Source organism: Pseudonaja textilis, chromosome 11 (genome assembly GCF_049901715.1).
Source record: "Pseudonaja textilis isolate UNSWEBS1 chromosome 11, rPseTex1.2, whole genome shotgun sequence".
In the NCBI taxonomy this organism is placed as follows: Eukaryota; Metazoa; Chordata; class Lepidosauria; order Squamata; family Elapidae; genus Pseudonaja; species Pseudonaja textilis.
This window is the reverse complement of record NC_142000.1, coordinates 184,540-210,045: the sequence shown is the minus strand read 5'-3', so window position 1 is coordinate 210,045 and position 25,506 is coordinate 184,540. Positions and strand designations below refer to the sequence as shown.

Genomic DNA, 25,506 nt, shown 5'->3' with positions numbered 1-25,506 from the left:
TCAGAGACTGAGCTAGCCGATGGCAGACAGATCACTGAATGATTCTGTGAGCAACTCAATCTGCCTGCTTTGCCTGATTTGGGGTAAAGGTTGCTCTTTTTTTTTAAAATAAAAAATTCAATATTTACATGCATGGTGTGTTGTGAGTTAATTTTGTGAGTTTGCTTGCAGGCAAATTTTATGTGACAGACTGAGCTAGCCAATGGCAGATAGATAGATCTCTGAATGAATCTGTGATTCTGTGAGCAACTCAATCTGCCTGCCTGCTTTGCCTGATTTTGGGTAAAAGTTGCTCTTTTTTAATAAAAAATTCAATATTTATATAAACATTTATATTTACATACAAGCCATGCCCAGCCAGTCACATGACCACCAAGCAACACACATAAATTAGGCCACGCCCACAGAACTGGTCAGTGGTCCCTGGGATCAAAAATTATGAGTTTGGTGGTCCCTGTGGTCCAAAAGGTTGGCGACCCCTGCTCTACATGAGGCTACTGTTGAAGAGTACTTGGAAGCTACAGCTAGCAGAAAACTTCAACTACATGGTCGGTTCTTGGGGCCCCTTTGCCATCTTCGTTAATTTTAAGTCAATTTTAATGTTAATATTTATTATTTCAATATTTTAATATTTTATTTATAGTACTTGGTTGTTAGCCACTTAAGAGTTGCCTCTAGGCAAGATGGGTAGTGTATAAATTTAATAAATAAATAAAAGCTTACAGGTATCCCTCGTGCACCTATCTCTATGGCATAGAGTCCTTCAATCAATCAACCAGAATAGAGCTGGAAGGAACCTTGGAGGTCGTCTAGTCCAGCACCCTGCTCAAGCAGGAGACCCTATACCATCTTAGACAAGTGACTCTCCAGTCTTTTCTTTAAAAACCCCAGTGACGAGGCACCCAAAAGTTCTGAAGGCAAGCTGTTCCACTGCTTAATTGTCCTCACTGTTAGGTAGTTTCTCCTTAATTTCAAGTGGCTTCTCTGATTAGTTTCCATCCATTGCTTCTTGTCCTGCCTTGTGGTACTTCAGATAATAAATTGACCCTTCTTCTTTGTGGCAGTTCCTCAAATATTGGAAGACTGCTATCATGTCAATCCTCGTCCTTTTCTCTAGACTGGCCAAACCCAAGTCCTGCAACTAAAATTGCTTATGTTTTAGTCTCCAGGACTTTAATCATCTTAGTTGCTCTTCTTTATTCTTTTTCCAAAGTCGCAACATCTTTTTTATAATGTGGGGACCAAAACTGGATGCAGTATTCCAGGTGTGGCCTTACTAAGGCTTTATGAAGTGGTACTAATACTTCACATGATTTTGATTCTATGCCTGTTTAGATAGCCAAGTATTGTATTAGCTTTTTTGGCTGCCACCATACACTGATGGATCATCCCTTAGAACTCCAAGATCCCTCTCACAGTTACTGTTTTTGAGCCAGGTTTCACCTAATCTGTACTTGTACTTTGGGTTTTTATAAGACAAAGGGTAGGACCATCTGAATAGTGATTTTTGGTATGGGACTTCAAGGTCAAAGCTTGATCACAGAATTTGTTATTTCCTGCAAGAGACTCCTAACTATTTTCTTCTTTCTTATGATGATTATTCAAAACAACTGACAGAGAAAAAGAACACTCCTAGTCCATTGAACAGATAAAGACGTGCTACTGGGGGAATGAGCTGGATCCAGCCTTAACCTGGCAGCTTTGTTGAGAAGGCCTTGTTCCTGTATAAACGGTTAATTTCTATGAATGAGCTCTATATGTACCAAACATATAGAATGAAAACACAACCAACATTATTTGTGATTAACTTGTATCCATAAAGCAGAATTGAGTTTTGATATCTTCAAATGAGACGTAACTTCTTAGCCACTTCGATATGGCAGGGTCTTCAATCTTGGGAATTTTAAGACTTGTGAACTTCAACTCTCAGAGTTGCAGGAATTCTGGGAATTGAAATTCACAAGTCTTAAAGTTCCCAAGGTTGGAGATCCCTGCCTTATGGAAAGATAGGAAGTACATTATATTAAACATCATACAGCCAAGCAATAGAATAGAATAGTTGGAAGGGACCTTGGAGGTCTTCTAGTCCACCCCCCTGCTTAGGTAGGAAACTGTCAATGTGTGCTCCTTTCAGACAAATGGTTATCCAATCTCTTCTTAAAAATTTCCAGTATTGGAGCATTTATAACTTCTGGAGGCAAGTCCTTCCACTGATTAATGGTTCTAACTGTCAGAAATTTTTCCTTAGTTCTAATTTGCTTCTCTCTTTGATTAATTTCTACCCATAGAACCCAAATCTACAACCAAGATATATTTTAATATTCTGCGGAAGCTTCAAAAGTAAGAGAAGATAAACTACAGCCACACCTTCTGCTGTGGTGTATGTGCCAGCATCCTTGCAATAAATATCCGATGAGAGATCAGTTCTAACCAAGCATAAACAAAACCTGGAGCTTTTGTAGGTCGCAGGATGTGAAATGTATTGCTAAAATAAAAAATACAGTGGTCAGTGCATTACTAACCAGTTAAAAAACCGCATTATAATCTGAGAACATAATAACAGCAACAAACAGAAACTATGATATAAATAACTTTTTCTAAAAACAAAAAAGCTGTCTTGTATATCACATTATACCCATGGAAATATAAATGCAAATATCATTAGTTGAAAAGACAAAACCAGAAATTTCAGAAATCAATTTTCATGGTCTCTTTTAAAATAAAAGTTATTCCTTCTCTCAAAGATCTTATGGTCCAAATTATCTAAATATTTTCAGATCACAACATAAAGATTACAAAAATAGATACAATTTTATTTAAAAGCATACTAAGTCATTCCCTAAGAAATGAAGTTGACTGAAAAGGAATTAAATTACTACTTATATAAGAGGCAATGTCATAACAAAAAGTACATTTGAAGGTAGTCCTCAAATTACAACATTTCGTAACTGTTGAAAGTTACAAAGGCACTGAAAAAAGTGACTTATGACTGGTTCTTGAACTTATGATCACTGCAGCATCTCCACAGTGAAATTATAAAAATTCAGGCATTTGACAACTGGCCTATATTTACGATGGTTGCAGCATCCCAGGCACATGTGATTGCCATTTGCCTCCTTCCCAGATGGCTTCCAACAAGCAAAGTCAAAGGGGTCAGTTGGCTTCACTTAATGATGAGATTCACTTTACAACTGATTAATTCACTCAATAACCATGGAAGAAGTTGTAAAATCAGGCATGATTCGCTTAACAATGGCTTGCTTAGCAACGGAAAATCTGGTCCCAACTGTGGTTGTAAATTGAGGACTACCTGTATTGCAACTTCAAATTATTTGCTAGGTCCATAAAACCATCTCTAAACTTGAAACTTGCTTTTCATACATGGCTATTTCTTCTGTGTGCCAAAGGGACAGCACTCTTCTCTTCTGAGCTGAAACACAGTTTCCATTTATTTGGAAAAGTGTTTTGATTTCAGTGAACTGAGAAATCTGATGGGGCTGCAAAGGGGGTTGTGTCTAGTTCCCTTCCCAGCTTAGTTGTTTCCTTATCCACCATGGAATTTTTCCAAAGTGTCCACAGATGTCACTGAAGTTTTTAAGCTGCTCCTCATTCCTGGCTAGTGAAAGGGTGATTCTTGGGCTCCAGAGGCCATCTGCTCTTTCACTGGCCAAGAGAGAAGCAATCCCTCTGGGTAACAACCCCACCTTTCCATCACCTAATGGAGATATGCTCACTGGATGAGGAAGACTCGTGTCTGGGCAACCAAATTCCCCAGAATAACCCCTTCCCCAAACAAAGCAAGGGCTCTGGCTCAGAACAATTCCTCAAAGGAGAGATTCTTCAGCTTGAAAGGTCCACCACCTCTTCAGGGATAAACTTTTTTAAAGAAATGACCAAAATATTTTGATGGCTCAGGCAGGAACACATGAATCTTGCAAGGTTAGCTATCTTTTGGCCTTTAAAAATAATGGGTTTTAATTTAAAACTATTTCTAATTGAGGATGCTATCTAACAACAATCAAAAGACCCCAAGGCACTGACTCTGCAAACAGAGATTCCAAGATTGCAGAGACCTTGAAGAATATCAGGAGCTTCACTCAGTGTTTACTTGGGAAAAGACAGATGAGACAGTCAAGAATTCCATGTGGCCTCAGACAGTGGATGTTGCAAAGGGGCTGAGTTTGGAGTCAGTGTGATCCTCTTGAGACACTCTGATCGGGACCTGGGACTTTGAAAGCATTACTGGCCAAATGCAAAGGGCTGAGGGAGGATGGGAGCCATGCATAATTGCATTGCACTAGAAATTCTACTGACCGATTAATTAAAACATGCTTTCTCCTGAAAAGGTGATGCCCAGTAAGACTGTAGCACCTTCCATCAAGTTCAGATGTTTAAGTGCTCCACATTCCAAAATGTGGAAGAGGAATCTGGTTTAGACATTGTTTAAACACGTTTCTTTCCCTAAGCGCAACTCTTTCAGGCAGCAGATATCAGGCAGCAATATCAAATCGTACTGTATCTGCTAATGTGTTTCATTATAAATAAAGCTCTCTATCTCATGGCTGTTCAGTAATCTAGTTCTGAAGGCCAGTAGACTGAGGAACAAATCTAGGGAGGAGAAGGGCTGGAGTCTATCCAGAGAGCTACTTTAAGATCTGCACATAAAGTTTTCCTTTTCCAATGTCCTGGACACCAAAATGGATACCTCAAAGTGCGTCAAGATTTGAGAAAAAAGTGCTGTCCCCAAACATTTTTTCTAAGGAAATAGACCTTTCCATTTGGTTTCTAGAGACTGATTTGAGTAATGAATCCTTTCTTACTGAGGGACAGTAAGTCAATAAGCACAAGAGGAACATTGGATCACCTCTGGCCACCATCTCCATTACTTATAAACTGACAGCCCTGTAAGTCTGGCTTATTGCCACATGCTGTCTGTTTTCAGGGGCACCTCTACACCTACCAGAAAGCTGTGAGGGTCTGAAAGTTGATAGTTTCCAGGACATGTTCAGGAGCATTTAATTCTAACAGTAACATGATGAAGATGCGGTGGTAGGGAAGTTGTTGAAATTCACTCTGACGAACATCATGATCCTGCAAAAGGACTCCCACCACTATCCCAAGAACCTGTAAATGCAAAGGAATAAATTGACTCAGCATGTGATCAAATCACTTTGAAATTCTACCTTCTACAAAGGTAGAGTTGGAGGAATCCCTTAGAAGTAACAGTTTATGACATATTTTATTTTTAAATGTTAAAAATATTCTATTTGAGGAAATATTTTCCCTTTATCTGGTTGTAAATATCTCTGGCAAAGATGACTAAAAACATATCCATTATTTTATTTCTCCCTTATTTAACAGAGAGCACAAATTCATCTCATATTCATAAATATTCCTTAAGTACTAAAACATTTATTATCTAATAGCAATCCATAAAGGTATGCCAGTATTCCAGGGGCTGAGGGTCAGAAACACAGGATTTTCAATAGGTAGGTATGGGATGCAATACCAATTTATACACTTTTTATACACTAATTATAACACAATATTGTGTTAGTGGAATAATGTCAATGTTTTCTAGCTCCCCCATAGCTGATCATAGCTCCCCATAGCTTATCATCTGGGGAAAATAAGGACACCACTAACCTTATTAAGCAGGTTGATTTTTGTTACTGTATTGGTAGCCTCTCCAGAGTGCTTCACCAACAGTGCAATAAGACGCACAAAGGCATCCAGGTTGTGATAACACTTGGCACGGATCATAGTGGGGTTTGCAGCAGGGTTGTGCTGCTGCTCAGCCTGAGCACGATAACTGATTTCAACACACATTTCAGTGCAAAGACGGAAGAATCTTGTGATTAAGTCATCAGTTTTTAGGATTCCTTGTTGATGCATCTGTTTGGGGATGGCAATGAATTCATATTTAAAAAAACGTATCTTTAATACAAAGAAGTATTGATGGTCTACAATGTTGGAAGGCAGTGCGTGTAATGGGCTAATGATGGATTAAATCTCAGCATTTCACTCACTAGGGGTGCATCATGAAGAACCAGGCAAGTGCTGTGGAGCTGTGTGCTGGCTGGGAGACCCACAGGGCCAGTTCGCCCTGTTGGTAGAGATCCCTAAGGCCACACCCTCATGGGGTATGATAAAGGAAAGGTACAGTCCTTATGGTCAGTCAGACCAAAGAAAAGATGGATGGATCGCATGAAATTCGTAGTGTTGCCCCTGAAGATGCCCTAGATCCAAATGGAGATGGCTTTGCTGACAAGCAGACCCTGCCAAAGCATGAGAATAACACTAGGAAGAAATCCTTAAGGTAAGTCCTGCTGACAGAGGACCATTCCATGTCCCTGAAGAGCAAGCAAGACTGACAAGCAACTTGAGCACTTCCTGTATGCTCTAGAACAGGCTTGTCCAACCCGCAGCCCGTGGGTCGCATGCGGCCCAGGTCAGCTCGTAATGCGGCCCAGCACCCACCCCAACCTTCGTGCAAGAGGAAGAGCCAGCGAGGAGGAGGAGGAGAGGCAGGCGCGAGGCGGGGCGAGGCAAGCGCCACGCCAAGCAGCAACAGAAAAGGCGGGTGCCGTCAGAGCGCTCCTCGTACCAAGGCAGCCGCAGCCCAAGAGTCCCGCTCCGCCACTGCCGCCACCGGAGCTGCTGTAGCGGCTTCTGCCCCCGCCACTGGAGCTGTTATAGCAGCTTCTGTGGGCGAGCTTTCTCCCCCCCGCGTTCCTTTCTCCCTGGTTGACTATTTTTATGGTATCTTATGAAAAAAATGTTTTCTATGGTTTTTTTGGATAATCAGGTATCGTTACTGTTATTTTATTTCATGTGCGACCCAAAATAAATTTTCATCTTTTAATGTGGCCCAGGGAAGGTGAAAGGTTGGACAAGCCTGCTCTAGAATGAGGCACCACTTATAGTAAGGAGAGACTGAAGAAATGGATATTTCACTCAGAATGAAGCATACAACATACACACTACTTATTGACAATGACAATACTTCAATGTCAACTTATTCAGAGGCAATGCTAAATTTGTTTATTCTAATGAGTCTGACTTCATAAAAACTTTTCAATTTACATTGAACTCTGACAGACATTGAAAACTGAATGCAAATATTTATATATAACTGTACATAAATGAGGGAAGGAAATTACAATTATATGGCTGGCTATGGATTCTAAATATCCTGGAGTTACAAAGCTAAGACAAACAGAAATACATGTAATTTCATTCTTAAATTGATGCATACTGTAAGTCATTTTCCTCAAAGCACATCTGCTGTACATATGTACATTGTAAAAAGAGCAGAAAGATAACTTCACTAACAATGTTGCCATGGTCTCAGTAATTTCATTCAAATATATTTTCAGACCAGTTAAGTACAGAACTTAATTTTGTTTCACCATATCATACAAAAGATTACCTCCAGGGAATGTTAGCAAGATGTGATACTTATCAATGCCAGCAGGTGAAACTTAAGAGTTCATGAGCTCTAAAAGAAGCCATTATTTCCATTAAGAAATTGTTTACTAATCTTTTATTGTCTTAATTATTAATAAATATTAATCTCACAGTGTTATTCTTTGAAGATGTAATCTTTCAAAATAAAATCTCATTTTTAGGAGGATTCAGGGTGAATTTCATATCATAAAAACAATTTGTACTGGAGCAAGTACAGATTTTGTTATATTATACTACAATAATTTATTTGATTCTTTTTATTAGTTTTTATTGTTTTAAATGTGGTTTTATATTCTGTAAGCAGCTTTGAGTCACCATGGGTGAATAGGTGGCAATATAAATTCAATAAATAAAAAATAAATTATTCTGTTATCTCTATTCCAACTATGAACAATGCAAGAAAGTACCCCTCTCCAGAAATAGCCTCTGAGCCAACAGGTAACAGATGAGCATGAAACGACAAAAATGGACCTAAGAATAATCTGAAGCAGTGGATATTAAATGTATTCAGGCAAGGGTGGGTCTCTCTGCAAACACGTCTAAGTAATTGGTTTCATCCAACAATACTGTAAATTTGACAATTACTACCAGGGGCCCGTAGTTGTTTTATTTCAGACATTTCATTGCCCAAACTAGGTTACATCACCTAGTAAGGAGTGGGATTTGCTCTCAGTTGATGTTCTAGTGGCTTACCCTGTCAGTATTGGTGGGGGTGTAAAGGTTCTTTGGTAGGGCTGTTTACTGTTGGCCTGTTTGGCAGTTCCTTGATTGGGATATTGTTTACTTGATTGTTGTTAGTCTAGGATTTATTCTATGTCATCTGGATGCTGATTACTGATGATGTTTTGATCTTTTTGTTCTCTTTTTGGCTTGATGGTATCTTTTGCATAGTCTGTAGATATTGTTTATGTTGTTTATGTTTATGTTAATAGCTAATTTGTCAGAGTGCCAGGCTTCCAGAAATTCCTTAGCATTTTTGGACTTGGCTTGGTCTAGGATGGTCACAGTTTCCCAATTGAAACTATGGTTAAGTCTGTCCATATTGAAAATTATTATTTTATTTAACACTTTTCCATAGTAAGATTGGCTGTTGTTTGGTTGCTGAAGCCACTACAGAGTGCTCTGCAAGGTCAGCTGCATATAAAACTCCAGAATGGGAAAAGGATTAAATGCATGGTGGACAACAGACAAACTGTATGATTAATTTAATGTAATTATTTAATTTTAACAGTTTTTGCTATGACCCCATCTATTTTTCCCCATAAATATTTTGCAGTACAATACTCAATGCATTCAAAATTCAGGTCTTTAGCCACACTAAGGCTGCAGCCTACGCAAGGGTATTCAAAGGAGCTCCCTCATGTCCTAGAGCTGCTTTACATGCTACCAAGCCAGGCCCAGGCATCTGATGGATCATTTCCCCCTTGGCGACATGCTCAGAGCATTATGTTTGAGGGGAAAAGGATCTGCCAGGCATTCCCAAAGTAGCCACCATAATACCTGTTCAGTTCCAATTGGCAGCAAACTTTTACCAAGATCAGCCAAAGTTGAGCAAACTTTGTTGACTTTGTCCACCTTTGTTTTGCCTGTTTTTATTAGCATCCTGTAAAATGTTTTCACTATTTATAATTTTACATGACTTAAATTTGTTTGCTGTTTCATACTGGTTATTTTTGCTCTGCATCCGATTTAAGATTATAGTTTAATTATGAAAGTAGGTAATTTTCATTCAAACTATTTAATATGGATTTCAATACACTGGTGAGACAGAATTAATACTACACAACTCTTTATAAGTTCTATAATCATTATGTTATAGTTTTGTTGAAAAAAGCACCTCTCTTTCCCCAAGTTCTACCTGTCCAACAAATGCAGAGAAGGCTTTGGTGCTGTCCCGGCCAGCAGCTGCAGAATGGTAAAGATTCACCCACTCTCTCAGGAGATACTCTGCCTTCTCCCTCAGACCTGGAGGATCATCATATTCTGAGGCTTGAGAGATCCCAGAATGCATCATAAAGTTGGGTCCGCCATGAGCACGATCAATCATGGCTTCATAGTTGGATCGTACCACTTCCATTAGTTGTGGCAACCTGTAAGTATCAAAGTGGTATGGTTGGCTTCTGTACAGCTACAACCCATCCATAGCATACATTATTTTAACCTTTGCGCCTCACTTTTCCTCAACACATGCCATATACAGGTAATTCCCAAGTTACAAGAGAGCCTGTCAATTACTTTGGTAACCTGAGGATTCGTTAACTGGATATTAAATGAATGTGATCCCTCCCTGCTTTCAGCAATGCATTTGTTAATTGAATGTGTAGTTGTTGAGTGCACATGAGATATCTCAGGGTGAGGAAGACCATGGAGGGCCTAGTGGTGGAACAGGCCACCTGCTTCTGAACACCCAAGACTATCTTCATGTTCCGCTTACTCACAGAGACTATGAGACTATCTCATAGTACGCCCATCTCATTATCACTCCCTCATTTACCTTTCAAGGAGTTTCAGAACAGGCTGACTGCTCCTTCTTTCTCATCAAGTGAGCTGTCTCCTTTCCAGCCTCTCTGCCATGGGGTTTGCACGTCAGCACAGTTTCCTTGCCTGCTCCTGATGCTCCAAAAGCGGAGCAGTATGAACAGAGGCAGAGTGGGGCGAGTGTGCTTTGCTCAGCTTGGCTGACTCCCTGAGGCTGCCTGTGCAGGACACCCAATCCGCTTTTAGAGCGCCGGGCAGCCTTGATGAGTCTGAAAGAGCACTTTAGGACCCTGTCCCCTTTGCAAAAACCTTTTGCTGTGGAGAACGGAAGCCTTCGGGGATGTGACGTCATGCCCTGCGTCCTCCACGCCAAAAGCCTTTTGCAAAGGGGATGGAAACCTTTGCAGGTGTGATCTCGCACTCCTGCACGGCTCTCCCGTCTGTGCAAAAAGCCTTTTGCAGCAGGTTCACCAGCATCCGAGAAGACAGCAGCTTTTCTACCATATGGCCCTGACTCTGCAGATCTTTGAAAGGCGGATCTTTGAGTGATCGGTGATGAGAAGGGGACGAGCCCAGCAGAGACAGTGTCTGTTGTGTCCCTGTTTTGGGTGGGGGAGGAATAGGCAGGGGCAATGAACAAGGGTGAACAATGGCTGTGGTGCTGCCACATTCGTAACTTTGGGATTAGGCCGTAAGTACTTTTGGGAGTGATGTTGTTTGAACCATTGCTAAGTGAACCGTTGTACCTTAAGGATTACCTGTATTATTCTATTTTTTTTCCTTCCAAATTGACAAATTAACTAAGTCAAATGCATGCATGATAATAACAGGTAGTCCTCAAATTGTGACATTTGAGCCCAAAATTTCTGTTGCTAAGAGAGACAGTAACACAGTTGTTAAGAAAAACTGGCTTCCCCGTTGATTTTGCTTGTCAGAAGATCACAAAAGGTGATCACAGGATCCGAGGACAATGCAACTGTTGTAAGTATGAACCAGTTGTCTAGCATCTAAATTTTAGACACGTGACTACGGAGATCCCGCAATGGTCATGTGTGAAAAACAGTCGTAAGTCACGTTTCCAGTGCCATTGTAACTTTGAGCGGTCACTAAATGAACTATTATAATGTAACGACTACCTGTAGTATTGTGGACAACACAGTGAGCCTAAACAAATTGCAGATTGGATAGGATAGCATTCTCTGTCACTCCTGACCCAGGAAGAACGTGGGGTGGGAATGACAGAGCAGCTGTTTCTGCAAAGAACCATCAGGCTCCTTTGGCCACCCTCACCAACGTCTGAGCATTACCCTTCTGGAGCATTTCCTCTGGAGTGAGCATTTATTCTCATCAGAGTTTCAATGGTATGGAACAAATCTGCTTCTGTCATGTGAGCCACACTTCTCTCGTCCACGAGCAGGATCTTCACCAGCTGCATTGCAAACGCCACTGCCATGTAGTTCAAGCCGTTCTCCATGGACTGGAAAGAGCATAGATGCCAAACAGAATGAGCCATTTCCATCACAGAGCATCTGTATTGTCTTCATGAAAGCCAATGTCAACAACTCACCTGAGCTAGGTGAAGGTCGTACTGCTGCATGTTAACTAGATGGTTACGAATCAGGAGCTCCACTGCTTCTACGTTGTATTTATATTCATCTCGACACTCAATCAGACATCTGGAAAAGTATTGTCACTTTCTCATGTTAATTTGGTTTTCTTCTAACTCTCAGCAGGCAAAGATTAACTAATCTGCTTCATATGTCTTTTCAGCTTAAGCAGACACAAGTCATGTCTTGGCCTGCAGCAAGGAGGTCAGCAGGAAGTGGTAGCAAATCAGTTCTAGCTGAGCCATCCACAAAGAACAGAAAACAGCTAAAACAAAACTATTTAGGATAATAATAAAACCACCACAAGTTTTACTTACTACACAGCAATAACTTCAAAAAGTAATGTCATCTGTTGTGGCTTCACAGGAAAAAATTCAGAGGAAGTTAAAAACAGAAAGATACTATAAGCAACTATGTTTGATTTCTGTCATTTGAGGTGATATATGTTACTTCTCAGATATAACTTGTTTCAGTAGTCATCTCAGAATATATTAATCATATCACAGGCATTATTTCTTTTATTTAAGATTAAAACAGTACTCAAACAGCAGCACTAAGTGTACAATGTAACCTTATACAGAACTAAGAACATTAAGCCTGAATGGTGGGATTACATTAATCAAGGCACCATTCAGCAATTACATGAATACTTTATAGGAGCTATTGGGCAAATACTAGGATTCAAGCCAAGTCCTGCAATGATCTATGCAAAAGCCCCAAATAGTTATTTTGGTTGGTCTAAGCTTGGGAGAAAATACCCACATTCAGAGAGCTTTCTGTCAGCCTCAGAACAAAACTTTTATACAAAGTGTGTGTGTGTGTGTGTGGTGGTGGGGGTGGGGGAAGGAGACAAGGCAGTTTTGAATACGTTTTGCTCAGTAGAAAAACTGAATTTTTAGTTTTCAAATTTAATAGCATGTGTTCTTAGCTAATTAGAGCTTTCCTTTGGAGACAGTTGATACTTATGCAAATCCTGCTTGGATTATTTGATGAGAAATATTAGAGTTAAGCCCAGATTTATAATGGAAAAGTACACTGATGTACTTTTTAAAATGTTGTCACAAAGAATCTTACTGATAGCCTTACTGAAGCCTATGTTGGAATGCTTGCTTTTTTGCTTAAATCGTTCTTATTGTATCTTATAGGAATTTTAAATGAACTTAAAAAAAAAAAACTAAGTTTTTATTTTGGTCAACGATAGAATAGGGGCTTCAAACATTTATTCTACAGTAGAGAGCCTACGACTCCTTTGCTCCATATTTGTTTCACTAAATTCAACACAAAAGGACCTTCTGACCAGACTGTTTCATCCCATATTCAAAACAAAATGCTTTTTCAGCTTCATGCATTTATTTTATAGAAAGATTAAGTCTTTTGAAGGGGCATGAATCCAGTCCTGGTACTTTTCTTTTTCTTCTACATTTGCTTTATTTTCTGAGAAAACTCTGATGTAAAAACCATGTGATGGTCTTCAAAGCTCCCACCCCCAATGTCATGATAATGACTGACCTTGTTATCTGCTTATTACACCAGGGAGAGCCATAGGCACGGCCATCTTGCAAGGCTTTTAATACAAGCAAATGACATTCACGGTATCGGAGAAGGAGGTCTGCATCTGCACCACTCGTAGCATCTAACAATCCTTCAACCGCCTGTCAGAAAAGGAAAGTATTTCTTAATGAACTTTCTGGCAGAAAAAAATTAGTTCTCTCTTCAGACTGGATTTTATATCTTTTAAGAATATAATGAAATAGTTAACAACTCACTTCTTTTAGGATGCACAAGCCCCACAAAACCTGTACAGATAAGTTTTTGACTTATAATCATTCATTCAGTGATCATTTGAAGTTTACAATGGCACTGAAAAACTGAATTATGACTGATTTTCACACTTATTACCTATGGAGCATCCCCAGGGTCAGATGATCAAAATCCAGGAGCTTGGCAACTGGCATGTATTTATGACAGGTGCACTGTCCCAGGGTTATGGGATCACCATTTGTAACCTCTCCAAGTGGCTTCTGACAAGTAAGACAATGTGGGAAGTCAGAAATGCTTAATGACTGCATGATTCATTTAACAATTAGTGTTTTGCTTAACAACTGTATGACAAAAAAGTCATAAAATGGGGCAAAACTCACTTAACCTTGCTTAGCAGTAAAAATTTTGGGCTCAGTTGTGGTCATAGTCAAAGACTACCTGTAGTAGGTTGATTCTGTTCTGAATAGATGTGATTCATCTTCTGTTTTCTAAAAAAAACAACCCCAACATTTATCTTTTTATCCCAAAGGTCTCCAAACTTGGCAACTTTAAGGCTTGTGGACTTGAGTCGTAGTCCTCGACTTACAACAGTTTGTTTAGTGACTGTTCAAAGTTACAACAGCATTTTTCACGCCTACCACTGTTGCTGCATCAGCATATGTGACTAAATTTAGACACTTGGCAACTGACTCATATTTATGACGGTTCCAGCATTCCGGGTCATATGGTCGCTTTTGAAACCTTCTGACAAACAATGCCAATGGGAAACTAGATTTACTTAACAACTAATTTAAAACTGCAGTGTTTTACTTAACAACTGGGGCAAGAAAGATTGAAAAGGGGGCAAAACTCGTTTAACAACTGTTCTGCATAGCAGCAAAAGTTTGGACTCAATTGTGGTTGTAAGTCAAGGACAACCTTCATAGGATTGAGCTTTCAAGTGCCTCATCATCTTAGTCTTCTCTGTACAGGTGTACTTAACTGGGTACATTTAGGCCAAAGAACAGAAGAGGTAACAAAAGGATCTTTTAATGCTTAAAGGACTATCACAAGAAAGGAAATATGGATTGGTTTCCTGAGAATAGGATGTCAGCTCTTTACGGAAGGCACGTGAAAACAACAGATACTGTGGGGATTTCAGGAATGCTATTTTACGGTTAAGAGGGTATACTAACAGAATCTTGAAAGCCTCCCCAAGTTGTGCTCCATTTCTTCTTACACTAAACAATATCAAGGCAGAGTTATTTTGAGTTTCTTTCTCATGTTTGCTTCAGCCTCTGGACTGCTGTTATCTTTTCCTTTTCTCATATCTTCCATAAGGTCATCTCCAAATTTGTTTTCAGATCAAAACAGGTGGAAGAGGTGCAGAGGGTGGTCATAACTAATTGGATAGCCACTTTTCTGGCACATACAAGGACTCCTGCTTTATAATTTGGTTCAGCATTTTCATTACTTAACCATGGAATCAAGCAATTATAAGCAGATGGTAGATAATTTCAGAAATGGAACATGTTTGCCTTTATTGAGCAAAGCAACTGGCTTTACCAAAGAGGCTGGATTTGAATTCTCTTCAACATTTTACACACTTGAGAGGAATGCTTAAGTGAAATGACAGATAAGGTAATATTACTAGTAGTAGCAGCAGCAACAGACAATGTGCTGGGACCTAAAATTTTATGTAAGTAAGTAAAATGTAATAAATAAATAGTTCAGTTACGCTGATTAATGATTTCATATAGAACTTTCTAGCTGTTGTTTGCCCTTGTTTCTCCTATATTATTTTTCTATCAGTAAATTTTCTTATATCTAAGTAATGGATTTCATTGTTTTAAAAAGGGAATTTCACATTAAATCTTTTTCATGTGCAAAATTGTATAGTTACAGCCTTTTAAGTTTTAGGAGTTTTAAATTAGTTTTAGCACAAGGTTTATTACATTTTATATTGCTGGGCTTTATATTTTTGCCTGTTGTTTTCTAGGGCTGGTCTGAAAGGAAATACCTTTGGTCAAAGGGTTAAGACCTGGAGACACGATAGTATCAGGATGTTCAGTCTGACTGATAACAAGCTATCCTAGACTCACTGGAAACCTTGGAAGAAAAGTCTACCAATGACGTCTCTATCAATCTACTTGTTATCTTATATAGCCACCCACTTCACAAACTCTGGATATCGTATAACAAGACTAAAATAGTTAAATTAATAAATAGTAAAAGAGTAATCATTACTATTACAAAAAAAAAACTATAAAAGACAGCTAATAAGGAAAAAAGTGAGGAAATGTTAATAGGGGAGCCACCAATAATTCACAGGTCCCGTTACGACCATCCTCTCTGCTCATAACTTCAGAGTAAAGGTTTGCAGCTTATCCTGTAGCTACCATGGAAATTTGATTAAGCAGAGCCTAAGGCAGAAGAAAACAGCTAGTTTTCCAGCTTTCTTACAAGGAAATCCTCCAATGGGTGTTCTTAAGACTGCAGAACAGGTGGGAAGCCCAGGCTGCCCTGATCCTTCAGCTAGGGACTTTGTAGGGACATATCCTTATCTTTTCAGAGTGCTTGCACTCCAAATCCCACTATGTTTATGGAGACCGAGCAACTATTCTCTCCACAAAAAAGTGACCACGTTTGACCCTGAGTTTATGCACATACCTTCTGTAACAATCCAAGGGCTGCAATAGCATCTCGAGAATTACGAGCCACAACTACGGCCTCCAAAAGGCTCCGCAGAGCTTGTGTCTGGGGATTCATGGCCAACGTGTGGGGAACAGACTGCAGATGCTGCTCTAGCTCTGCCATGCATTTATCATAAATCTGTGCCACGTCATCAGTTGCCCAGGCTTGCTGTATTGGGATGAAGCAAAGATGCAGTCAGATCACTGAGGAATGATCCTTTTAAATACTTGCTTTTAAAAAATGCTTTTAGATTAGTTTTCATCAGGAGCATTTTTATCAGCATCTTCAAAAACATTGTTGTTCAAATGGACATTGCTGATCTTCAAAGCCCCTTCCAACTTTTACATTCAGTGATTCTATGAAATGGATAAACATTAAGCCTTTAATAAATCATAGTAGATTTTAAATTTTTCCTCTACTGTAGTATGTGAGTTTTGAAGAATAGTGCTATTCTTCAAAAGTGTTCTTCAGATGCCACTGGATGAGACCCTGAACAGCCTTTTCTGACTCGAGTGGACTGCTACCTTCATAGGCTGGGCCAGGATTCCTGTTGGTTGACTTGAATCATTTGTTGGCAGGAAACCAGGAACATTCCGTGCAAATTCTTCATATACAGCTAGCTGCTTTGGGTCCACACCACCAACCTTAAAAAACAAATAAGGAATGTCAGTAAAATATTTCCACAGCTGTCAAACTACCTCAATTCAGTCAAACTACCTCAATTGAGAGTGGATTACTCTTGTTTGCAACTAATTCAGGAAAAGAGTTACTGCAGAATCTACTGTGTGAAGATATTCAACTAGAATTCATTCGTTTAAGAGCAGAACTTTCTAGTTTACACATTTGCCTGCATTTTTAGGTATATTTAATGCTTCTTTCACACCAATACTATGGCACTGAGCAATTGCACGCAGTGTGGTTCTACTATGACAAATGATATGGTAAATAACAACTTCCCAGCAGCACCAGAGAATGCAGATGGTGAAGAGGCTGTTGTGACTTGTATTTCAGCAATGGCAGGAGAGCTACACTCCCAGCCCCCACAGCAGTTGAAAGAGGAATGCTCCAATAGATATGTACAACTTTTGCTTCATGGGGGTTAAAAGCAAAAACATACACTAACTTTCAAACATAACTTCTTCGCAATCAACTTCTTCAACAGGTCCACCAAGGAAAAGAAAGCAAAAGATAGACAGCATCAATGGAGGTCTGCAGTCCCTATTATTGCTGGAAATCTAGCTCTGTATTACATGTACACAGTACATATCACTCACCAAGCTCATTGTGCCTGATGAAAAAAACCAATTTCCAGGTCTTAGGCAACTAGCAGAAGAAGAGCAGGCAAGAAAGGGGTTCCACTTGGTGGGCTTTCAGCAAGCTATTAAAAACAGAATTATTCCAAATAGTATTTGGAATATGAAGTGTCTCTTCTGGTTTTGGTTCTCTATTTATATGTTAACTGCTGACTATCTGTTTTATATGTGCATAATGGATGTTTAATGTATTGCTCTGTGTGGCAATATTTTCATTTGTTATTACACTTATTATAAATGTTTTTATCACATTTATTATCATAACATTATCAAGAGTCTCTTGATTGTTCCAGGAAGAACTTGACTTTAAAAAAAAGTTATGTCCTATTTGGAACAAGGCAGAGAATATCAGATTCTGCTATAGGCGTTGATGAATCAAGGTGTCTAAAGGAAAAGTTAGTGAATCTATAAGGCCCATGTTTGAGTGGACACTGTGGTACAGATTAATAATGTATTTTCTAATAGTATGGTGATGTCAAAATTCCCCTCTCCATCATGAAGAGGGAAAAACTGTCATTTACTGAAGGTAATTGCAATAAACTTTCTGAAATACAAACTACCTGCATGCCTGAATTTCAGATCTGTACACAGTCTCTGCTATAATAGGGTAGGAGCCACAATCATAAAATGGCTCTACTGAACAAAGGAAGGCTCAGCTCCACTCTGAACAAGAAAATGCCCCTCTCCATGAGAGGGGAGACTACTAGATACATCACGGTTCAAGCAAACTCTGCCCAGAGTGCTTCTGGCAGCTGAGCAGACTTTAAGGGCCATGGAGTCACAGAAACAACTTTGCAGCCAGGGTCAGGGTGGAGAAACAGAGCCTGCTGAGCACTGGGTCCAAATCCAACTGCCACCATAGGAGAAGAAAGAAAACAAAGACACCAAGATTGGAAATGGGTAGTTTTCCTCTGTCTCCTTCACTCCACTCTTCAAATCTCAGGCCCTACATCTTGACACTGAGGAAGCCATCATCATCAGAGCTGCTAGGTTCAGAAGGCATCCCAACTATATTGTGCTTCCTGAGCTCTCCATGCTCTGCTTGCTTTGGAAACGCCATGAAAATTTGCAGACTGACCTTCAGAAATTGTCCTGAAGGCCAAACCAACGCTTTCAGATACCCTAAACAGCATTAGCCTAGGACAATTGCCCACTGCAGTAGTCATCCTGACAGAGACACAGGGTAAACAAGGCCAGGATGGCCCTTCGGCCAGCATGGAAACAGAACATAAATTCTGTTAAATGTCAGGCTAATATTTCTCTATTTTTTATTTTGTTTTTGTTATATTGTGACTGTCAAGAGTTGATTTGGAGTCAGGCAGTGCCTAAAGAGTACATAGTGCTTGGAACACTTAGCAAGTAAAATATCAAATATCAAATTGCCATGAGATGGGTGGCTCTATAATTAATTTAAATAAATACATAAATTTAAAGTAATTAAATAAAACAAGAAAAAGCAATAAGAAAAAACATTACCTAAATTCAAGCAGTACATTATTTAAAACATAACTGAGAAGACAAAATGGATGGATGGGAAGGATATCTGCTTCAGTGCGAAGATCCATGCAAGTTCTTTATTATTACTTCTACTGACTCTAACAACAAAGAGCTTTTAGTGTGTCCTTGGATGTCAGAGATAAAAAGAAACCATCCAGAATTAAATCTATGGGGAAAGATGCTGGTTTCCGACAAGCAAAAGTGAGACCCTCTCAGAAGCAACTATAAAAGCTAATCAGTAAACACTCCCTGGAGGCTTGGGGATCAGCATCCAGGTAGAGGGGGGCATGGAGCACAGTGGTAAGAAGAAAACCAGGACATGATAGGAATCACAGGGCTCTCTCTCTCTCCCCCCCCCCCCTTCCTCTACCTATTCAAATGAGGGACAAGGAAGTCCCTATGGAGTAGTTTTGCCAGAAGTGTGAAATTCCTTGGTTAAGAGATCTCTAACAATGTGGAACATTGCTGACTGGCTAACCAATTTGATTTATAAGATGCTCCATTTTCAAGACTCCTTTCAAGAGTCCTACAAATAATAGCATAAAATTAAAGTATAAAAGTTGTTACACAGGCAACAGGGCCATAAATCGCCACCACCCTTTGAACAGTCATATTTTCAGAGGTGTTTGAAAATATAGTACAAAAGGGATAGTCCAAATATCTGAATGCAGGCTGCTTCAGAGGCAGTGAGGTGGGGTTTACTGAGAAGCCTGGAGCCTAAAATCCCTAAAATTTAGCTCAAGGCATTCACAACTTTTTCATATATACAGGCAGCCAAAAATACACAATACTGAAAATGTAAATTTTGAGTCATCAAACAGCCATATAGATAGCACATCCTCAACTGGCATATATTTACTACTATATGAAAACCTAAAATCCAAGTTTTTACGATAGATCACCAAAGTATGCTCAGTTTTGCAAAGAGCTAACATGGATTCTTGGCATTCTAAAGGAATGAATACTGGCCTCGTTGAAAAATGTATCAAAGAAATTAGGCTGAAGCTTGCAACTGCTCTCTCTGTGCCTGGCTCATCTCAAGGCCCAGGTGACAGAATGACCGAAGCTGATGATGTTGACCGTCTAGTCTGCAATACATCTATCCTAGTCCAGAAATTGGGCATCTCCCTCAACCATCCATTGTGAAGAGATTGATTTCTCAGAACTACGGAGCTGATTGCAGCTCCTTTAAGGCAGCCTTTCCTAGGCATTCAGTGGTGCTCTGGAGTTTCCCAATAAATTGGGGGGCAGTTTTATTGACCACCTTATGAGCTGTTCTGACCTAGGCTTCCCCAAAAAGCACTAAGCAGATCCGTTATCCTGGCAAAACCCCTTTTATTAACCTAAGATGAATTTCTTGCATTCACATTCAGCCAAAGGTCTGGCAAACAGTCTTTCAAGGGTGTAATTAGGAGCACAGACCTTATCTAACTTGAAGAGCTGCCAAGTAAATATTTTCAAACTCAGTGCTGACAAAGGAGGACTCGGCACAGAGTCTTGGAAATGCAGACAGATCTTCACACTGCTGCACGAATGAACGAATTGTTTCCTGCAAAAAACTCCTCCCCTTTTGCTCCTCTTTTAATCCCTATGGGAGGGGCCATTCACCTGTGGCCTTACTCCCACATCAACCCTTAGTTCGTAATTGTTCTTTTCTTTTGGCAGCTCTGTGCATGCGCAGGCTGGGAACCAGTTCCAGCTGCTCTCCCGCCTCACTGCTGTCTGACTCCAAAGGCAGCTGATAACTGCCAGCCTGTCCTGGCCCCATCTCAGGACTGGCCCATGTTCCTCCCCAACCTCCTCACTGTCTGACACTGTCCGAGCTCCGCTAGCCACTGGTGGGCCACAACATGAACAGCTGGGAAAGGGAGACCTCCGCAGTAAGGGCAGCAGTACCTCTCCTTCCTTACTGCGATGAAAGAACAGGTCAGAACATCCATTGTGCAGCCGTCACAACCTACACTTGTTCACATCACACTGAACCGAAGTTTGCATTAGAGACTGATTTTATAGTATACAGTAAATTGAATGTATATAGTATTCAGACAGAATCTGGACAACATTCTGTCAGGGATTCTTTCACATAGTGTCTTGCATTAAATAGGTAACAGTAACAGAGTTGGAAGGGACCTTGGAGGTCATCTAGTCCATCTAGGGAAGCTAGCTTTGAAGGCAAAAAGGGCCCTTCCAACTAGGATTCTACAAACTCCAATGAAAAAAGACATAGAACTATGCATGGTCTCCTTTGGGTGACTCAGATCCTCTACTGATCTCTCCTGGTAATGTGTTATGGTAAAACTGAGCTTTGATGACAGGGCTTAAAGCAATTTGAAACTGGATCTCCTGAGAAGTTAAAACAAAATGTCTGAAGTGGTCAATGTAGAAGAAGATGCTTCATGATTTCCAAGAACATTATACTACTTTATATATGCATATTTATGAATCCATGTTAAGAGCCTTGTATTCTTCACTTAATGTAGGAAATGTACAATGGGGTCAGAATTCAAAGTCCAAGGAAAGAAAAGACAAGACTGGATTATTCTGGGCTCCTGTGGCCTGGCCACTTGTGAAGCAATTTATCCTTAGCTTCTTAACTGTTAGCCTGGGGATGCAGCAGTGGGGCAGATGCAAAACTGTAATGGTTTCCTCTTGAATTATCTTGAAATGAAATTCTACCTGATTTCTAAAATATAAATTTAGCTGAAGGCATTCACAACTTTTTGATATACAGGCAGCCAAAAATACATAATACTGAAAATGTAAAAAAGTAATGTACAATCAATACAATATCATGTCCAAAATATACATAGGTGAGCAATTTCACTTGACACCTCTACTTGGTCCCCAGTAGTTTCTTGCTCACAGGTTGAAGATGTCAAGATGCTTCAAGACTCTCATTTCTCACCTTCAGTCTGATCTGCTCTGGCATCCGCTCTGCTTGGTAAGTCAAAACCACAGGATCACAGTACCTGCGCCCTTCTTGCCGGGCATGTTTTCGGAGCTCAAATTCCTATCAATGAAGAAAGACAGAGGTGAATGACAGGAGGACTACACAAGATTGCCAGAGCCATAACCAACCAGGTACTTACAGTTGCCAGCCTCTTGTCCATTTCAGGACCTGCTTTTTCCACCGCTGTTTTCTGAATGAAGCAGCAGGCCAACTCACAGTTATCTTGAGCCAACTGGGCTGCAGCCTGCTCCATCATCTCCCTCTGCTGTGGTGAAGCTGCCTGTTAAAAACTCAGACATTAGAAGGGAATGGTGTCCATCTTACAGACTTCACTTTATATGACTTAACATGAACGAATATGTTTACCCAATTATATATACATATTTTAGTTAAGGGTTCAATGTAACTGAATTCAGTGGAGCTTACTCTTAAGAGCACAGAATGTTTTCTATGATAGAGATCTCTTCTCTCATTGGTTATAGACCAGGGGAGTCAAACTCATGTGGTCACAGCAGCGTCACATGATGTATCGGGACATTTCCCCCCACTTTCGCTAAACCAGGCATGAGAGTGGCCAGCACATGACACATCCAGCCCATGGGCCATGAGTTTCACAGCCTTGTTATAGCCAAACAAAAATTAAACCTATAAGAATAACTGATTTTAATCTATAAGATGTTTTCAATGACAGACTCCACCTATTTTCCCTGGCAATCAGGAAATCCTACTTGCAAATTGATGTTTTTCTCAGTTATTACGTCTAATTCTGCTCAAATCTATCAAATTGTACATAGGCCAGTATCAAAACCTCCCATACTATGGTCTTCATGCAAAACTCATGTTATAAATTCAAAGTTGTGCCTGTTTTCGGGACTTTCGGTTTGAGCTTCTTCGGCAACAACCAAAATCTCGTCTCTGTGAGGTTTCGAACCGTGCTCGCCGCTGGAGCGCCCTGAGCCAGCTGGTTTCGGGGCTAAGCCACCCCATAGAGGTGGTGAAGAAGGGGGAGACTGCCTGCAGGGTTGAGGAGAGCTGCATCTCTTCTCCCCAGCTGGCCATTACTCCCTTTCCCGAAGGCGGTTGTAGCAGTGGTCAAAAATGGCCACCACAAAGAAGAACTCGACCAGAAAAGAATGTGCAGGAGGAAGATAAGAAGAGAAAGTTTTGGTTGACCGGGTCAAACAGCAAAAGCAACAAATAAGGTACCCTAGAATTGAAACTATTAAAAAAACAATAACATTGTTCCCTAAGAAGATTTTTAAGCTGCAAGGAGAGAGAAAAGGGAAAAGATTTGGTTTTTTTTCTCCTTTTCCTATACTGACAGCTAAGAGACTTAAGCAAGTAATTGGAAAAAAATCCACTTTGACATTCATAGGCATTTAATACTGAAAATAAAAAGTCAAAGGGATAATAAAGATTTCTGGATAATCAAAAGCTTTTGAAAACAGGAAAGGAGAGAAAAAGAATAAAAGTGCAGGATCTGGAAGGGAGACTACCTGGAATTAAAAAGAACTTACAGCAAAATCTCAACAAGAATTCCAAAAGATACATTTTAACTGAAACATCGCAACAAAATAGTAAAACCCCAGGAAGAGAAAGTGGAAAAAGAAATAAGAAGAAACAGCTTGGGAGCATTTGGATTACTGGATGATCTCTGGATTTTTGGTTATTGTATTTGAATGACTAAAATCAATCGGGTGGTTGTTTAAAACTGTTTAAAATGGCTCCACTTTTAGAAGAACTGAAAATGGAACTTAAAAAGTACAAAGAAGATGCACAAGAAGGAAGAGGCTCTTTTGGCTTTGTATTTCAGTTCTTACAAATGGAGATTTGGAACTATGAGAAACAACAAGAAATGCCCGCAGAACAAGAAGACTGGGACAAGAAGAAGCCATCTTTAATGAACAAATAATCTTAGGTGGGGGAGAAAAAGGAAAGGGGGAAAGAAAATTGAAAGTTTAAGATTGGGAAACCCCCCCCCCACCCCCAAAAATAGAGTAAAAAATAAGTATAAAATCAGAAAGCAACAGAAGAGGGAAATGCAGAAGAGAGAATTAGAAGTAGAGAGACAAGGGGGTAAAAAGGGGATGGAGAAGATGAGAGGAAAGAAAGAAAGGAAAAGAAGTTATAAAGGACAGAAACAAAATGTAGAGAAACAGAGCCTATTTAGAGATAATGGGTGAAAATTTAATGGAAAAAGGGATTCTGCAAAGGTACATAAGATAGTATTGTTATATTAGAAATAGAAATAATTTTAGAAAATATGAAACAATGTATGATTAAAATGTTTGATAAAATAGCTATCGTAATTCAGTGGAATGCTTGTCAATAAATAAATGTAACAAAATGAATATTTAATGACTTACAAAACATATGTGACAAGAAATAAGGGAAAAATTAATTATGGAGATTATATGTGTCTCTAAGGAAGTATGATATTTAATTGAAAAGAAATGTTAAAGATGTTAAGATTTTAATGATTATTAATGATAGAACTGAATTGGAATGGAATGAGGGTTTATAATTACATATATTCATAATTCTTTTTTGTTAAAGAATATAGTGTGTATTTTAAGAATGTACCAAGCAGAATTCGATTGGAAATTATGTATTATATTGAAGGTCATAACCTTAAGGTATATATTGAAGTTTAAATAAGAGTTGAATGGATGTAATTAAAAGATATAAAGGTGTCATACTCCAATTAGTAACTACAGGAGAAAATTTGTTTAATGAGAAAAGATGATATGAAATTGAAACAGAACAGACAAAAGTATAGATATAATGATTTGAACTGAGATGAGATAATCAAAATAAAATTGAGAAAATTAAAAGACGGGAAAACTATATAGAAAATGTAGAATAGTATAAGATATGGAATAGAACACAAAAAGGAGCATGAAATTCAATTCAACCCGGGACCATGCTATTTTCAAAAAAGATGTTTTACTTGTATTTTGTATGTGTGAAAACCCAAATAAAACTTTATTAAAAAAAAAGTTGTGCCTGTTTTCTATATAGTCACAAAACCATGTGAGAAACATTTCAGATATCACATTTCAAGTCTGCTATATCACAAACTGCTTCCAAACTGGAGGATTTATTTCCAAAACCAGCAGAGCTGCCAGGGCAATGGACCTCAAAGGACGAACGGAATGATCCTTTCCTGAAATGGTAGGATGTGCATACCATTATATTTCCTTTAAACCTAAGTTGCCTGCATGCCAAATTTCATCTATTAAACAGCCATACCAAGTTCTCAGATATACACATGAATTTAGATGTGACAGCTATATGTTCTGCATTTCTTAATCTAAACTAATCTCACATTCTGCATTACAGACTTCATGGGAAAAATTGAATTGTCTGTTGTATTGAATTCAGATTTAATTTTAACATACCCAGCATAAAATTATTTCAGGATTTTCTGATTCTCAATAATTTTCATCAGATGTAAGTATTAATTCTTGAGATTGATTTTGTTTAGAAATTATTTTAATACAAAATACATTTGGCTTGGATCCGAACAATACAGTATTGCCTCTTCATTTTTGATGTAGCTACAAAGAAGAGTCAAGATTTTTCTTTAATTTGTGATTAATTGCTGTCACCCTCTTGTTCAAATGCAGGACACTGTGGTTAATCTTAATTATGATTTATTTCTAACCAATCTACTCTAAAAGAGGTATGTTTCAATTAAACCGCAGTTAATATAAATTGCACGTTATTTGAATTTTAAATTGTAGTTAATTTTAAA

The 25,506-nt window shown here is 39.1% G+C and overlaps 1 protein-coding gene across 9 annotated transcripts in view; it reads right to left on the bottom strand.

Moving 5' to 3' along the window:
* The window catches only part of CNOT1 (CCR4-NOT transcription complex subunit 1), a 159,059-nt gene that overhangs the window by 8,075 nt on the left and 125,478 nt on the right, over positions 1 to 25,506 (bottom strand). For 5 of the 9 annotated variants that reach the window (XM_026714365.2, XM_087940248.1, XM_087940246.1 and 2 more), the window contains 11 exons: positions 21,889 to 22,029; positions 21,705 to 21,809; positions 16,514 to 16,633; positions 15,966 to 16,157; positions 13,065 to 13,207; positions 11,516 to 11,624; positions 11,256 to 11,425; positions 9,329 to 9,560; positions 5,647 to 5,895; positions 4,961 to 5,124; positions 2,368 to 2,485 (listed from right to left, as the gene is read on the bottom strand). In XM_026714365.2, coding sequence (XP_026570150.1) covers positions 2,368 to 2,485; positions 4,961 to 5,124; positions 5,647 to 5,895; positions 9,329 to 9,560; positions 11,256 to 11,425; positions 11,516 to 11,624; positions 13,065 to 13,207; positions 15,966 to 16,157; positions 16,514 to 16,633; positions 21,705 to 21,809; positions 21,889 to 22,029 — 1,743 coding nt within the window. Of the gene's footprint in view, positions 1 to 2,367; positions 2,486 to 4,960; positions 5,125 to 5,646; positions 5,896 to 9,307; positions 9,561 to 11,255; positions 11,426 to 11,515; positions 11,625 to 13,064; positions 13,208 to 15,965; positions 16,158 to 16,513; positions 16,634 to 21,704; positions 21,810 to 21,888; positions 22,030 to 25,506 lie in introns of all 9 variants that reach the window. The other 4 variants (XM_087940247.1, XM_087940245.1, XM_087940249.1 and 1 more) reach the window with 1 other exon arrangement.